Genomic DNA, 16,789 nt, shown 5'->3' with positions numbered 1-16,789 from the left:
CACGCTCTCGACTGTGTTTGTCAACACAAAACCGATAATGATCCGGAGGAACTTTCAGAAAATGTTAGAGCTATGTTCGATGCAGCATCGAACATGGCTACGACGTGCAGTTTCCTTGGCAATATTACACCGTAAGATACATTATGATAATCTAGTCATACTAGTTAAAGGTATATGTATTGTATTATATTTTACTTATCTTGTGTGACTGTATAGCGCATAGCAGTGGTTGGTATTTACTGGTGGTGCAGGAAGACATTTATTTGAAATTGACTCTTACTCTTACTTTTACTTAAAGTAAATTTAAAAGCATGTACTTTTGGATACTTAAGTACCTTTAAAAGCAAGTACTTTTTTACTCTTACTCGAGTACCATGTCGACTGAACTACTTTTACTTGTAACGGAGTAAATTTTGACCAGTAGTATTTGTACTCTTACTCAAGTACTGGGGTCGAGTACTCTGTCCATCTCTGGCTGGTTGTTCCTTCGGCTTGTGACCAAATGTTTTTGTACAATCTTTAAAAATCCCTACTTAAAACGTTATTTTTTATATATCTTTAACTTTATTTTATTCGTCTGTGTTTTTCTGTTTGGATCCCTCTGTTTTAGCTCAACAATACTAGTCCTTTCAGGAAATTGACCCAGAATTAAGGGCAAGCAATGAATCACCATTCAGCTTGATATGGGCGTTAAAGGTCAAAGGTCACGTTGCCTGACAAAAAGAATGATCATATGGCAGAGATAGGACAGGAGAGTATCTGTTTCTGCTTTTTCAGATTTTAGGTTAAGAAAAAGGCTACATAGGTTGAGGCAACAAAACAACAATATGTGTGTCTGTGGTCTCTCTCCGTAAGGCCGACAGTGAAACTGCATGGAAACACAGAAAATTACTTCCATGAATTATTATGGTAATGGAGATCGCTGCAGGCTATATCATTGAAGAATACACTGATGTAGTTTGTCCAGGCAGCAATATGGTTCAGGTCATTTTGTGTGTGTGTGCACGTGTTTCTAATGAATGTGATTTTTCATGCTTTCACATTATGTCGCCAGTCGGTATGTTGTGTATTGTCAAAAATAATTAACCCCTTTGTGTGCAAGGTTTCATGCATTTTATTTTACCCCCATTTGATCAGGAAGACATTAACACTTACTACTTACTACCTTTATTTAGTAATTATAGATGATGTAAATCTCCTCATAATTTTCTGATACTATGAAATCTCATGAATATTGTAGTTAAAAGTTGTTTTTATTGATGATTACATCATATGGTGTGCCGTTTGTAAATCAGCTCACGTTGTAATTAACAGCAATTAACGTGTTTAGAAAAGTGGTGTGAATTTTTTTAAGGTCACTTTTTACCACAATTACAGCAATATGTATATAACTTTATCTAATGTCAAAGTTAAATCTAAATATTAAATCTAAATCTAAATTTTAAATCTGAATGGATCACCCCCACCCCTAGAGTGGTACATTCCACTGCCGGTAAATTTGTTATTTGATGATATAAACACAGTTAGACCACCTTTTATTTTGGTACTTCGGCTGATTTGCAATGTGAATTTGCACATTTATATCTATATTTGCATATCATAGCTAAATATTTAGTTTCACCAAGCATGATTTAACAGTTGAGGTTTAGATATAGATTTAACATTTATTTTTAACATTTAGATTTAGTGGGTGAGTGTGAATTTATATTTCTTTTTGAACCCCCTAGTTGACCCATACTCAGTAGTAGTTTGTTAGTTTCCCAACCTGCGACTCTTAACTTTTTGTTTTTAACAAAAAGGCAGAACTTCTGCAGGTGGCTCATCAATTTGGCATTACTGTGACAGCAGGAAGCAGAACAGACACTATACAAATGGTTAACTGGGTTATTGGAGAAACGGATCCTCACTGATGACTCTGAGCCAAAGTCAGAAAAGTGAGGAAGAAGAGGGTGTCGATGAACCTGCTGCTGAGATGTGGTTGAGGATGCAGTTGGCACACCAGGAAAGGCAAAGTGAAGAGGCCATTCGTTTGAAAGAGCTGGAACTTGAACAACTGACATTTTAAAATGGCCAGATGAGTTCAGGCCATTGCTACTCCAAAGCGTGTTAGTAGGAAGAACTCAGAGTGTTTATGCGTCCTTGTCCCTTGGTCAGAGCTCCGATTATAAGGCCATGAAAGAGGCAATCCTCCGTTCTTATGAGTTGGGACCGGAGGCCTTTCACCAGCAATTTGGAAGACTGAAAAGAATGATACCAAAATTCATGGGGTACATTAATATATGAAATGTCAATTGACAAAGATGGTCAATTGTTATGCAAATCACGTCGCGTGTGTGTGTGATAGCATGTATTGAGTCTACTAAGACAAAACTGAAGAGCCAAGAGAGTTGATTTATATGAGAAAGTGTACTTGCTCCTGCTGTTTCCTCATATGCAGATGAGCCTGATGTCTCCGTGGGTGTGTACAGAGGTAGGTGTGCCTGGACTAATGAATGTATGTCAACACTTACTGAAAGCTGAATGTGTGGTGTGGCAAAACAATGTTGGGGATGTAGCAGGAGCAGATTTGGTTATCAACAGCTAATTATTAATGTCAATATGATTATCGATATTAATAATTATATTTAATATATTACCATGATATAATCATGAATAAACGGGGCACCACCCTGGGATCAGGGAAAAGATAACCTAAAACTGTATTCAGTCTCAATATAAAAGGTTTTACACTCACATGCCAATCATCGTGATCATTGGCATGGAAGTATGAAACAATCGAACAATTAAAAAGGCGTGAAATTCAAGCACTAGCCTTCACAACCTGCTGTTATCCAGTGACATGTACAAAACAAGCACAAGAGACCGCTAGTTATAATATAATAAGATTTATTAAAATCAGTAATAATGATCACAATCAATAACACTGCAATTAACAAAGCCTTATTACCTAACTACCTAACACACAAAGCTAAGCTAAACAAAGGAAGAGACACACGTGGAGTGTGTGTGTGTGCATGTGTGTGTGTGTGTGTGCTTGTGTGCGTGTGTGTAGAGAGAGAGAGCGAGAGAGAGAGATATGGCCGGGCGCGGCCACCAGATGGAGCTATCCCTCACAGCGTTCAGGGGCGGAGCCACTGATGTCAGATAGAGTAGCGAGAGAGAGAGGGAGAGATGGCCGGGTGCGGCCACCAGATGGAGCTATCCCTCACAGCGTTCAGGGGCGGAGCCACTGATGTCAGATAGAGTAGCGAGCGAGAGAGAGAGGGAGAGATGGCCGGGTGCGGCCACCAGATGGAGCTATTCCTCACAGCGTTCAGGGGCGGAGCCACTGATGTCAGATAGAGTAGCGAGAGAGGGAGAGAGAGAGGGAGAGATAGCCGGGTGCAGCCACCAGATGGAGCTATTCCTCACAGTGTTCAGGGGCGGAGCCACTGACATCCGATAGGATCGCGAGAGAGGGAGAGAGAGCGAGAGATGGCCGGGTACAGCCACCAGATGGAGCTATGTCCTTAGCATCCGGATACAGAAACAGCTGGCGTAGGACACCTGTGGGGGGCGATGTATGTGTGCGTGTGTTAGCGGGACACAAACAAAGAGAGGGGGAGAATGCGCGCACAATATTCTATGGCTCAGGAGGCGTGTTACTATCACACGGGAGCTCGTGAATGAACTGGCGTTCATTCAGCGGGACCGCGGACTGATAGTAGACGCTTACTGAGCTCGCGAATATGGCAAAAACACCGTTACAGAAATCAACCCAGCGGCGTGGGTACACAATCAGCGTTCAAATACAACAGCACATAAACAACGGACTCGGCGGTCCGTGATCAAAACTTAAAACACATTAACAAGAATTACAAGCATGTCCTACACTATCGAATCTCTGCTTCTGCCCAGACAAATAGCCTCTTACTTTTGTCGATGTGAGATGTGTCGATGTGAGGTTTCCGTCCCGTGCGGTGATGGCGTTTCTTGACGCCAGCGACAGATGGTGGTTCGCGAGCGCTCGTTCGGAGCCGGATCAAATTAGTTGAAGAAAACAGTTAGTATTTCTCCCTTCTGCAAGCAACAATAAAATCGCGGGGCTCTGCGATTTAGTCAGCTGATTTCAGACAAAAACGGGTCGTAGTTATCCGTTCTGCTGGCAGCTGGGACGAAGAAAGTGTTTTTCTTCCTTCCACGGGTAAACAGGGGGAGTCGCGCGGTCGCGGAGGTCTCCTCAGGATCCAAAATGATAAACAAAAAGAAAAATAAAGGGAAGAGAGAAAAAGAGAGGGAAAGCAGTCTGTTGCTCGTCTAGCGAGTTTGGGGGAAAGACTGCGGCCTAGGACAACGGAAAATGTTGCAGACGTAACGTTCACCTCCTATTGTAACGTGTGTTCCGGTGGAGAGAGCCTTGGCCTCCTGTTGCAGCGGTGTGCTGCGGTGGAGGGGTCGCATCCTGTTGCAACGTGGTGTTGCGATGGAAGAGCTGTTCTTAAAGGAAAACAGCACCGCATTTCCATACTGAACTATGTTCTGCTCTGATGTTAGACGAGGTGATACATACCTCCCTCTCCTCTGTGCGTGCACTCAATGGCTCTTGCGCGCACTCTGCGCAGCCCTAATTTGCTAGCATGTAGCTTGTCCCAGTATATTCCTTAGGATCCAAAGGGGGGTGAAGTTAGAAGCGACAAAGCACTTCCACGTTGTCCCTATTTAAATACGGTTACGTGAGTAGTTACACGACCCAAGTTTGGTTACATAAAATGAAACATGCCAATTTTTCTAAGCGGATAACAAGGATAACTATATAGTATGGCGGAATAACAACAGGAAGCACTTCGACGTCGGCGCAGTAATATCAGCACTCAAAACATGACGGGACTATATACCTTCTGCTTGTTTTCACAACCCTGTACGATGCACGTTATAACCATGATGTTTGATTGTTCACAAACTATCTTACTACAACCTGATGCTTCCTCAACTGTGCACAAACTACTACAGGTAGTGCAGGCGACGGCGTGCAGGTCACGTAGGTTCTATTGACGGAAGTAAGAGGGGGAGCGGAGTGATGATATTACTGCGCCGACGTCGAAGTGCTTCCTGTTGTTATTCCGCCATACATTATATAGTTATCCTTGTTATCCGCTTAGAAAAATTGGCATGTTTCATTTTGTGTAACCAAACTTGGGTCGTGTAACTACTCACGTAACCGTATTTAAATAGGGACAACGTGGAAGTGCTTGGTCGCTTCTAACTTCACCCCCCTTTGGATCCTAAGGAATATACTGGGACAAGCTACATGCTAGCAAATTAGCGCTGCGCGGAGTGCGCGCAAGAGCCATTGAGTGCACGCACAGAGGAGAGGGAGGTATGTATCACCTCGTCTAAGATCAGAGCAGAACATAGTTCAGTATGGAAATGCGGTGGTGTTTTCCTTTAAGATGGCGCCGGTTTATATAGCTCACGGCTGCTCCCAGGGACCCCCTGAGGTACCTGTGGTTGTCAGCCAACAGGGCACCAGTTGTGTGACGTTGCACTCGCACCTAGGTGTGAGGTGAAACTAAAATGGCGGTTGTAGTTTTTTATCTCCTTTGTTCCTTTGTCCTGACCGCATGTGAGGGCTTTTGTAGGCTGCATTGTGTATTCCTAATGGTGAGGTCCCAACAACAATAACTAATCGTTGGTTTCATTGCCTCAACCTAATGTTGGTTTGGTTTTGTTGCCTCAACCCAACGTTGCTTTTGTTGCCTGAACCCAAGGTTGATTGTGTTGCCTCAACCTAATTTTTGTTTTGTTGCCTCAACCTAATGTTTGTTTGGTTTTGTTGCCTCAACCTAAAGTTGGTTTGGTTTTGTTGCCTGAACCTAACGTTGATTGTGTTGCCTCAACTTAACGTTTGTTTTGTCGCCTAAACCTAACTGTACGCACTTCTTTTAAACCCAAACATGACGTTTTGTCACTTTGTAGTGTCTTGACAAGAAAAAAATTGCAAATTTTTGTCCATGTTGAAGAGTTACAAGATGTCAATTTCTTGACTGTTTCATGAACAGTTGTACAGTTATGATTACTTCAGTCTTATTTATTTTTGAACCTTTTTGATCATCTCAGGCTGCTGGAGTATTTCCAACACAGCGGAGGGTATAATGGGTTAAAACGACCACGCAGTCTTCACTTTAATCTTCATAATGGAAGCTAAAGAGGACTAATGACACCTTCTCTCTCCTCCTCCCATGCCTCCCTCCCTCCTTATCTCCACACCTCCATCCTTAACCCCCTGACCCTCCCTTCCTCTCTGCCTCTCTCTCTCCGCCCTTCATCCCTCCACGCTTCCTCCATTCTTGCCTCCACCTCTCCATTAGCATCCCTCCATCCCTTCCTCTCCTCTGACACAGCCAGGCGTTACCAAAGTGACAAATGGATTCTCGCTTGCCGCAGTGTGCGTGTTATGTTGGGTGTGGATTTTCTAGCTAAGCATTGTGGGTACATGCGTTTGTGTCTCTACGTCTATCTAGATGTGTGTGTGTGTGTGTGTGTGTGTGTGTGTGTGTGTGTGTGTGTGTGTGTGTGTGTGTGTGTGTGTGTGTGTGTGTGTGTGTGTTGTAGCCCTGTGACAGTGACTGATAACCAGCCGTGGTAAACGATGCAGAACTTTCTTTAATAGAAGATACAAGAGGTGGTTAAAAAAAATCCTGCCTAATGGAGAAATATGACATGAGGGAGGGAAATATGGTATGGAGGAAGACATAAGTAAAGATGCAGGAGAAGGAGTGGAGAGAGAACGGGATGAAGGGTAACGATCAGAAGAGGAGATTTTAAAAACTAAGAGAGAGAAAGAGAGAGATGGAGGATGCGTGTTTGTGAATCATACTTCTACGTGTACATATTTGATTTAATAAACATGTTTAAACTTCCACAACACAGTTGTCTCATGGCAGTTTGTGAAACACGGAATTTAAAATGATTGGTTTTGTTACAAATTCTTTATATTTTTTTCACATCACTTGGCCTTCCTTTTCCATCAGTCAGGATGACATTATCCTATGAGAAACGTAAGGTTGAGGCAACCAAAAAAGTCTTCAGGACTTCAGTCTCTCTCTTTTTTTGGGGGGGGGGGCAAATATTGTTTAATAAACTTAAATTACAACACATGTAATTCATTAAATTGTTGATTAAATGTTGATTCCAAAGGAGTTACATCAGAAAATATTTTTTTGGGCAGAATACCTGCATGTAAAATATAACATTTATTCTATTGCTTGTTCCAACCTTAAGGCAGTTTGGAAACGCATGTTTCCCTGGAAACATAATTGAGTCTATAGTTGTAGTATATATAGTATGTGTCATTTATAGGATACAGGGTTGATTGAATCTAGGTTAGTGTATTTATTAAAAAAAATCTCATTTGTTCATTTTTATTACATGCCAACAGCAATCAATAAATGAAATGCTCTGAAGATGCACTTCACTACATTCACCACAAGATGGCGACGAATGACCAAAGCAAGTCCAGTTTTACGTGCTGAACTGTTGACAGAAGTTTCTTCCTTCTTTCCTTCTTTCCTTTTTTCTTACTTTCTTACTTTCTTTACCACAGAGATCAGCCATTATTTCTCCTACTATTAAACTGTGGCCTTGGTGTTTAAGGTATTCCCACTGCCCTGCTAAAGAAACGTTCCACCTGTTATCAGTGATCTCTATTATCTGCCATCGCCTGTTCTTTTGTATTACATCTGTGAATCCTTCACTAGCCTCATTTTAATACAGGAAATCAAAGACGAAACTGCAAAGCGCAGCCTATTCGCTCTAATAAAACCGTTTCATGGCGGCCCCAGTGATCTAGATAAAGAGATGAGGATCACAGAAAAGCCATTGTTCCTGATTTGCATGACGTGCTTCTGGCAGAAACGGTCACAATGTTCCATGAGCACGTTCATTAGCTGAGATCCAGTGTGTTAAAAGGTACCACAGTGATTTAGTAATGAAATTCCATAATGTTGGGGAACTTGCAAAGGGACAAATTAAACAAAGAATGGTGTAAATCAGAGGTCTTCAACGTTTTTCAGGCCATGACCCCTTGGTTTAAAGTGACAAGCTGGAGGGACCGCCTATTACATATCATATAAAATTGAGTTGCTTATTAAACCGGGTCAATAATAGTGCCACGTACAAAGGTACTTTGTAATGATGTATGTAAACAAAGCTAAGCCATTAAAATAAGGATTGTTGACAGATTCATTCTATATTGGCATTACATCACAATTGCAAAACATAACATTTAACAAATAGGAATATTTATATTTGCTTATTATAGGTTATAATTATATAAATGTTGATTCTTGGACATATTTTAATTTTTGTAAGAACAAAGTTTGGGATCAAATGATTTCGGGGACTGCCTGAAGTAACTCTGTGGACCCCCTTAGATCTGTGGTCTAAATTGAAGTAACAGAGACTGAGATACCCTAACTAAAAACACAAAGAGTTATACATTTGATGACTTGTTTAACTTCTGACTTGACTCAGGACTCGCTGGTCTGTATTACTACGTCTGTTCTACAGCTAGTCTCTAACTGTGTCTCTCTGTCGGCTATTTTCTCTGAAGCAACAATGAGAAATCACAGTCCGCGGTTTTATGATTCCTTGAATTGGCCTCTCATGCTGACCGCTATAAAGTTGCTGACTTGAAACATCTCACCATTAACCTGATAAGTGTTTGTTCCAAGGCAGCCCTAAAGGTTTTCGTGACCATGTTGAAGATTATACCGTGGTTGCTTATTAGCTTCTGTCCTACTTCCCAAATCAGTAACAGCAGATGTGATTACATACAGCACCATAGGGCAACAGATGATTCATGTGAAGCCAAAACAAAATGCTGTTGAATTATTTCTGATACTTTAAGACAGAAATGAAGATAAATAGCTACTTAAGCATCTAGGGAGACACAAGACCCTGTGCACACTTCTTGGAGGCATTTGTTTTTGGTTTTTTTTGTTAATTTTTGCCTCGTACAAAAGATATTATACAAATATTATACAAAAGATTGCTCTGAAACTGCCGCAAACATGTTAGCAACCAGCTACTTTCAAACCAACACCTTTATTGACTTCTGCTTGCTGTCATCTAACTATTTGGAAAGTGCAATAAGCATATACTGTAAGAAGCGAGCATAGCATATGATAACGTCACCTGGTTCGTGGATGTGACGAACACAAGCATAAAAAAAATATTTGTCTCTTGCGATTGGCTATTGCACATATTTATTAAAATAATACCCCAGTGGTCCACCCGAAGGGGTGTGACATCATGAGATTGGGAGCATTTTGATTGTCTCTAATGGGTCTCAACATTGCGAACAACTGAGCTGGCGGCTAAAAGTACGCAGGGGCCGGCTTGGCTATGTCAACAAAGTGAGGAGAAGCCCTGATAACAACACACACAGAGGGAGAGCAACTTAATTCAACAACACACACAGAGGGTTAGCCACTTAATTCAACAACACACACAGAGGGAGAGCAACTTAATTCAACAACACACACAAAGGGAGAGAGACTTAATTCAACAACACACACAGAGGGAGAGCAACTTAATTCAACAACACACACAGAGGGAGAGCAACTTAATTCAACAACACACACAAAGGGAGAGAAACTTAATTCAACAACACACACAGAGGGAGAGCAACTTAATTCAAAAACACAAACAGAGGGAGAGCAACTTAATTCAACAACACACACAGAGGGAGAGCAACTTAATTCAACAACACACACAAAGGGAGAGAAACTTAATTCAACAACACACACAGAGGGAGAGCAACTTAATTCAACAACACAAACAGAGGGAGAGCAACTTAATTCCACAACACACACAGAGGGAGAGCAACTTAATTCAACAACACACACAGAGGGAGAGAAACTTAATTCAACAACACAAACAGTGGGAGAGAAACTTAATTCAACAACACAAACAGAGGGAGAGCAACTTAATTCAACAACACACACAGAGGGAGAGCAACTTAATTCAACAACACACACAGGGAGAGCCCTTACCTTAATTCTCTGCTCAGGTAGATATTACAGTATCTCTTCACAGCTAATAGTTTGCTGTTACTTTAACGCTCACAATGTCATACAGTAGTTCTTTAAGTTGAAGTTTAGCGATATTGTAGTCAATATTATGAGTTCAGCCAAAGCCCTAACAGGTATAGTAGGGTTTTATGTGTTTGCATGTCAGTGGGAGGGGCCAACCACAGCACCTGTAACTCAGCACCACGGAGAAGACAGAGGAGTGTGGACAGGAAACTAGAGAGGACCAGTCCAGAGGGACGGGAACCCAACGACTCATTTCACCTCTCACTCCTGGTATTTTATGTGATTTGCTCGTGGCACCATCAGGGGAAACTTCTAAACCATTATGACAATTCTGAGCAATTTACCATTTGTAAATAAATGTTCATTGGCCTGATTTTTCTTCGACATCAGATGTTCACTTCTTCTTCTGTTTTTTTTTTTTTTTTTTTTTATATAGTTCTGGTTGAAGAATGGATTTCTCCTCTGAGAGGCAACAGGGATTAAAATCTGATCGGGTTACGCTCATCGTTTTCCTGCCACTTTGCTGAGGCAGCTTATTATTAACCTGCACTTCTTAAGTACTTCCTTTGCATATCAACACAGAGGTCAACAGCACAGTTGAATGCAGCTCCCCGAAGCATTTTTGTGACTAAATTTGAGAGTTCAACACATTTGGGAGTGAAAAGGCTGGAAATTGATCTGGAAGACAACCACGGCTGGAAGGAGACAACATCCATTTAAAACAGGTGAGTCTGAAGCATCGCAAAGCCTGTTTCAGAAAGTAACTAAGTACTTTTCTTAAAATTCAAGAAAGATTATTTCCATTTTATGCTACTTTACGAGTTTCTTTTCTGATTAATGCATTTTATCAAATAAAATGTGTTTGGCTAAACTGTTTCACCAAAGTAACAATTCCACTCTACACCTCTCAGATGGGGGAACAAAATAAGGTGCTTATGTTACTAAATATTGTAATACAATATAATGAGCAGAACAAATTAATTTAAATGTCACATAGGCCAATTCCAATAAATTTCCTACAATTTTCAGATTTTCCCCTAAAATGTCATTATATTTTTTACATCAAGGTCAACTTGGGTGAACTTTGACTAACACATTTGGGTGTTGTTGACATTGTAAATATTTAATTAAAAGCAAAGATTACAGCAAAATCCATAATAGACTTAACATATGCGTTAATGAGTCCAAATAATACATTTAATTGTAGTATAAAGGTTATTCATTATTTTTATATACTCTCATCAGTTAAACAAATAATAATGTACGCTAGCCTTCCATATTAGATTCTATGTAATAAACTACAATTATCCAAACAATAAGAACATTGAGGCTCTCTCATGTGGCTAAAAGCTGTACTATTCCCCAAAAATTCCAATTAAATCCTGACAATTAGCAGATTTAGTCGAAACGTTACATATAGTAGATTTCATAATTTTTTGTATCGAGGTCAACTTCGGTCAACTTTGACTTACAATTTTTTTGTGCTGATTCCCAGCAACCTGTTTGTTTAATTTAAATCACAAAATAAAGTGGTCAAGTTACAAAATGTTCCATAAAAAGTAAAGATTAGAGCGACATCCAATAATGACTAACTAGCTAAATGTTGGACCAGCTACCAAGCTAACAATATAATAAAATTAATATTGACATATGACAAGCCACTGTGTTATTTAATGACCAAACATCATGGACATCCCTACAATGTAAATAGAAGTGACGCATCACATTTGAAAGCTCATATTTTGTGTTTGGAAGAATTTATTGTAATTCTTCAGTTCGGTAGTAGTTTTCGCTTTGTCTGTGTCTGAACTTTGCGAGAGAACGACGGTCAAAATAAACGTCTTCAGACTTTCCTGTACCCAAAAGCTCCCGGGTGAGAGTCTTGCTGAAGTACCCTCAAGCAGGGCACTTAAACAGGTGCAGAAGTGGAACCGTAAACTCTGACGTTTGCATGTGGGACAGAAGAAAGGAGTCAATGTTTCATCACTCATTAGTTTCCATATCTTTCAAGTCGCTTTTGCTTAGTCGGGACGACATGGCGCTACGAAACTAAAGACACACACACACACACACACAGAGAGAGAGAGAGAGAGAGAGAGAGAGAGAGAGAGAGAGAGAGTAAACATGATGGTTGGTAACATAATGTACATATATTGATTATATCTTTGAAAGCACAACTGCCTCAGTTTCTCACCAACACCTTCTATCATTCCACTGTAGTAATTAGTTCTCCTGGATTCATGCTATAATCCATTATAATAATTCAAAAACAGCAAATCTTTTATTTCATTATCTAGTCTGGGAGGAGATTATGTGTCCGGTTCTGTGAGATCAGACATGGACAGACAGACAGATGCACGCACACCAACCCCGTCTCCTACAATATGACCTTTCAAATGAGTCCATATACGTCCGTGTGGGGAGAGGGTCTGGGTGGTGGATGGGTGAGAAAAAAACACAGGGCTTCCACCAGGAGACCAATGTTTGTGTCCAGTGGATTTGAGGCCGAAACATAACCCAGTACTTTTGTTGCATTTTTATTTTGTTTCAATGTCAGAGACATTTTAAGCCAAACCATGATGAAGTAGTTTTATTGCTTTAATCTAACTATGCAGTTTTGTAGCGTGTTTTGTTAACCGCATGTTTCAAAATATGTAAAACTACCACCGTTGGTCCAGAAAAATGTTTAATTTGTGTTTCCCTCAAAATAAAAATCGTGTTTCCCTGGAAACACAAGTGTGGATGAGGTTTGGTTTTATGGGAACGCATCACCATGTGGGTCAGTTAACCTCGTAGGAGTGGGGTCCTTAATTCTGGTTTGTGAGTTAGGCTAAGAAGGTCTCATACAGAAGAAGAAGATGGGGAAGGGGGTCAGAAGGAGGATGACTGTAGGTCTCCCCACTGGAAGCCGATGTCGGGGGAGCAGTCAGTAATGTTCCCTTTGGGAAGATCTGGATCACAAGTCTGGAGTACCTGTGATGATCTCCCTCAGCTGACGGCAATCAGTCAGAGGTTATATAAGGGAGCTGCAGATCCCTGATCAGTGTGTGTGCTTCCAGAGAGTCAAAACCTTCAGTTCTGGGTTTTGTGTTTGAGTCTTGAATGTGTGTTTTTAGTTTTGCCTTTTTGTTCCCCCTGTCCAATGATTCCCACTTCATGTTTTTGTTTCTGGGTCAAATTCTTTTGTTTATCTGTCATTCTGATAGAATCAGTGTGTGACTGAGTTTTTGTTTCTCCAGTCACCTTTTTGAACCCACTAGTTGACCCATATTTGTTGTGCCGTATTTCGTTTTTGTTTCGTTTCCCAACCTGAGACAATCGTGTTTGTGTTTCTTCAGTCAAACATTACAGCAATGGTCGTTGCAGACACACTTGGCAACAATCTAGTTTTAGCTTGGTAAAAACCAAGCTCATGGCACCAAAGGGAAAGTCAGGGGATTGCTAACAGTCAGCAGGATTCATCCTCAGAGGACCATAAATAGAGGGAGAATCTAAAGCATGTGCATAATTACTTTCATTGATTTTAGTTCTTCAGATCTTTCAACACACTTCAGCCTTTTTATTGCTGGATAAATTGAGCTGAATGTAAATCCTTTGTCAATTGATATTTTCCACCAAACAAAGTCCAACATGTAAAGATAAATAAAATAATATCTGACCCTAAATCCATGAGGGCAAGCATCAAATCGTATGGTATGGTATGACAACCTGTCAGTTAAAGGGGAAAAAGACATTTAATTATCATTATCTTTGGCCTTTTATATACAAAATCAGTGCTGCACACATTCTGAACCCAGACTGCAAAGGTCCAGAATGGCAGTTTGCTGTATCATCTGTACAAAAATGTATTAATTCCATTCACTGCATCTAAGTAGTAGTATTATAGGATATGATTTCATTGGAGACTAATATATTCTTACTATTAATTGTGATTTTTATGTATTATGTATTATTTGAAAATATTGTCCTTTATTAGCGTGAATTCCATTTATTATTATTATTATTATTATTATTATTATTATTATTATTATTATTATTATTATTATTATTATTACACATCAATTCATTTTTCAATGTAGAAACTTCATTCATAGGTTCTGGGAAATGTTCAAATGACTGAACAGATGTTCAAACTCAGTCTGGCACCTCAATGTCAGCTGTGATCGACTCCTTAAACAAAAATGGCCGCTCCCCCTCCCTCCCCGCCGACAGGCAGTGAAACACAGAGGAAGCTGATACTCGCCGTCACGTCGACGTTGTATAGAATCTAAATCAAAAGGGACAAAGGGATCCAAACAATAATCGGCTAGCCGAGCATATCACGTCTTCATGAAATAGTGAAAAAGAGAGAGAAGAAAAGAAACAATTAAACAATGTGGGTTAGTTTCTGTTTGCTCAGCTGCGATGGGACTACAAGGCAATCAGTAGCTGACCTGAAGCTAGTTTGCACGCCAGTCGAGACGTTTAGCTGAGGTTGATCTTTAAAGTCCATACTGGAACACTTTTAAGTTGATCTTTACTCTTGGTTCTCATGGTTTTTATTTCTGTCCTTTTAATTCTTGTTGCTTATCATGTTAATGACCTGGAAGTAAACCAACATCCATGTAAGGGCCATAAATGCTGCATATGAAGTACATGGGCACTGTTAATCACATACTTTTGGATAGTTTTGTGGCAGGTGGCAACCTCACGTACTGAAAAGTGAAGCCCATGCAGAAGTGCCTTCTTAAACTTGCATTCTCTCTACTGGCCACTAGGGGGGGGGGGGGGGGGGGGGCTCCTCTGTCTACAAAAAGAAGTCTGATTGCATGGAAGTCTACGAGCCCCAGGTGACCCAACCAATCCCTAAACTAAACCCTACTCCCAAGTGGATCTGTGGAGGGAGAAAGCCACCATCCGATATGGTGGCAGCATGAAATATAATCAGTTTACACTAGTGACTCATAACGTAATTAAGAATAATACACAACACAAATAGAAAAATAATATTGCCAATGATATTGAAAAAGGAATAAACAGTTATATTATCAAGATGACTGATGGGCAATAAATGTGTGCATTGAACTCTGCATCCAGTTTCATTGACATTAAAGTGTCCAGATTGACAAATAGCAATGTCTTGAAGGACATTTAAATCAAGCAAGGCTCCGCTATGATCAAGACGCACCAAAGCTCTACACCTGCCAGGAGAACTTGGTGTTCTGAACTGCTCTGAGTTTTACACACAGACACACACACACACACACACACACACACACACACACACACACACACACACTGATGTGACTGTAACCTGAGCTTGTGTGCATTGGCAGCATATGGAGACTATTCAGTTGCACTGAAATATTAACAGTGTTACGGGTGGACAGGTAGACGCTCACACACACACACACACACACACACACACACAAAATACTTCATATCCAACTATGAAAAGGAAATTTAATCTCCTCTGTCTCTCTCCCCTCTCCTCAGCCCTCCCTCCATCCCACCATCCTCCCATCATGGTGGAGCAGTCACCAGGCTGGTGGAAGCTCACTTTCCTGAGGAGGAAAAAATCCCAGCCCAACATCCTGTTTGAAATCCCTGCGTCCGGCCAGCAGGGGGCCACCACCGGGGAGGAGGACCCCCAGCTGGATGCCCGGCTGGAGAAGATCGTGGATATGTCAACAGGCAGCAGGGGGTGCCACGTCAAGGTGTCTAACTCTGGGAGGTTCAAAGAGAAGAAGAAAGTGCGAGCCACGCTGTTGGACCCCGAGGTGTTTCCAGGATTCGACCCCTCGAGAGACGAGAACCAGAGAGCTGAGAAGTGGCAGGACACACACAATGAAAAGTGATGGAGACTTGGTCAGACATGTGCCTCCAATTATGGAGCATTATGAGGTTTTCCCATTCACTTCAATACAATAATCATCCAGTGGCCACTAGAGGAAGTGCACGTTGAAACACTGGTATGAGACAGATCTTCAACTCCATCGTTTAGATGCCCCCGGGGATCAAACCTGTGACCTTTCCATTACTGGATGGGTTATCGATGATAGCCACTGTGACTGGACCGTTGGACCTCATGTCAGTGTACAGAGATGCATCTTGGACTCAAGATCCAAAAATATGCTGGAAGGCTGATTGTAATTAAAAAAAAAAAAAAAAAAAAAGTTGATATACATTTTGAATCAAGGTAACCTCTCTCAACTGGATCGGAGATAAATAATACGATTCAGAGACATATTTAGTCAGTACATGTACCTTCAACCAATCCGATTGGATGATATTTGTGGTAGATGAGTCATGATCTTTTTACAATCAAGTTGATAAAGTAATTCTGCTGTGTCATTAAATCATCATGCATTGCTTACTTGAGCACGAGTTTAAACAATTTGTATCTCGATTTATTTCTTAAAAAAAATCAAAATATGCTTGAGTATGATTTAACAAGAAAAATATCTACCTTTGAAAGAGCCACACAAAAGACGTCAAAATGTCTAAAAAATATATAAGTCATATATTGTGTTAGTTTATACATCTTCAACCAATCAAATTGGTTAACTGATTATATTTGTGATAAATGTGTCATATCATGTTTTTTTTTTTTTTTACAATGAAGCTTCTACAAAGAAACTCACAAATTGTTAATTTGAGCACCAGTTCAATAAAATAAGACTGAATTAACCATTTTGTTTTTTTAGGTAATGTGTTCCCGATTGTATCGATTT

General features: G+C 40.5%; 1 protein-coding gene across 1 annotated transcript; it reads left to right on the top strand.

Annotated features, from left to right (window-relative positions):
* Window positions 1-10,324: 10,324 nt before the first annotated feature.
* On the top strand, window positions 10,325-16,709 carry prr15la (proline rich 15 like a). The gene is made up of 2 exons (XM_084037193.1): window positions 10,325-10,801; window positions 15,552-16,709. The coding sequence occupies exon 2, from the start codon at window positions 15,581-15,583 to the stop codon at window positions 15,911-15,913; it is 333 nt and encodes a 110-aa protein (XP_083893319.1). The 5' UTR covers window positions 10,325-10,801; window positions 15,552-15,580; the 3' UTR covers window positions 15,914-16,709.
* The last annotated feature ends 80 nt before the right edge of the window (window positions 16,710-16,789 follow it).

Source organism: Eutrigla gurnardus (assembly GCF_963514095.1).
Source record: "Eutrigla gurnardus genome assembly, chromosome: 20".
NCBI classification, from domain to species: Eukaryota; Metazoa; Chordata; class Actinopteri; order Perciformes; family Triglidae; genus Eutrigla; species Eutrigla gurnardus.
The sequence above is the reverse complement of the archived record's forward strand: the minus strand, read 5'-3'. Positions and strand labels throughout refer to the sequence as shown.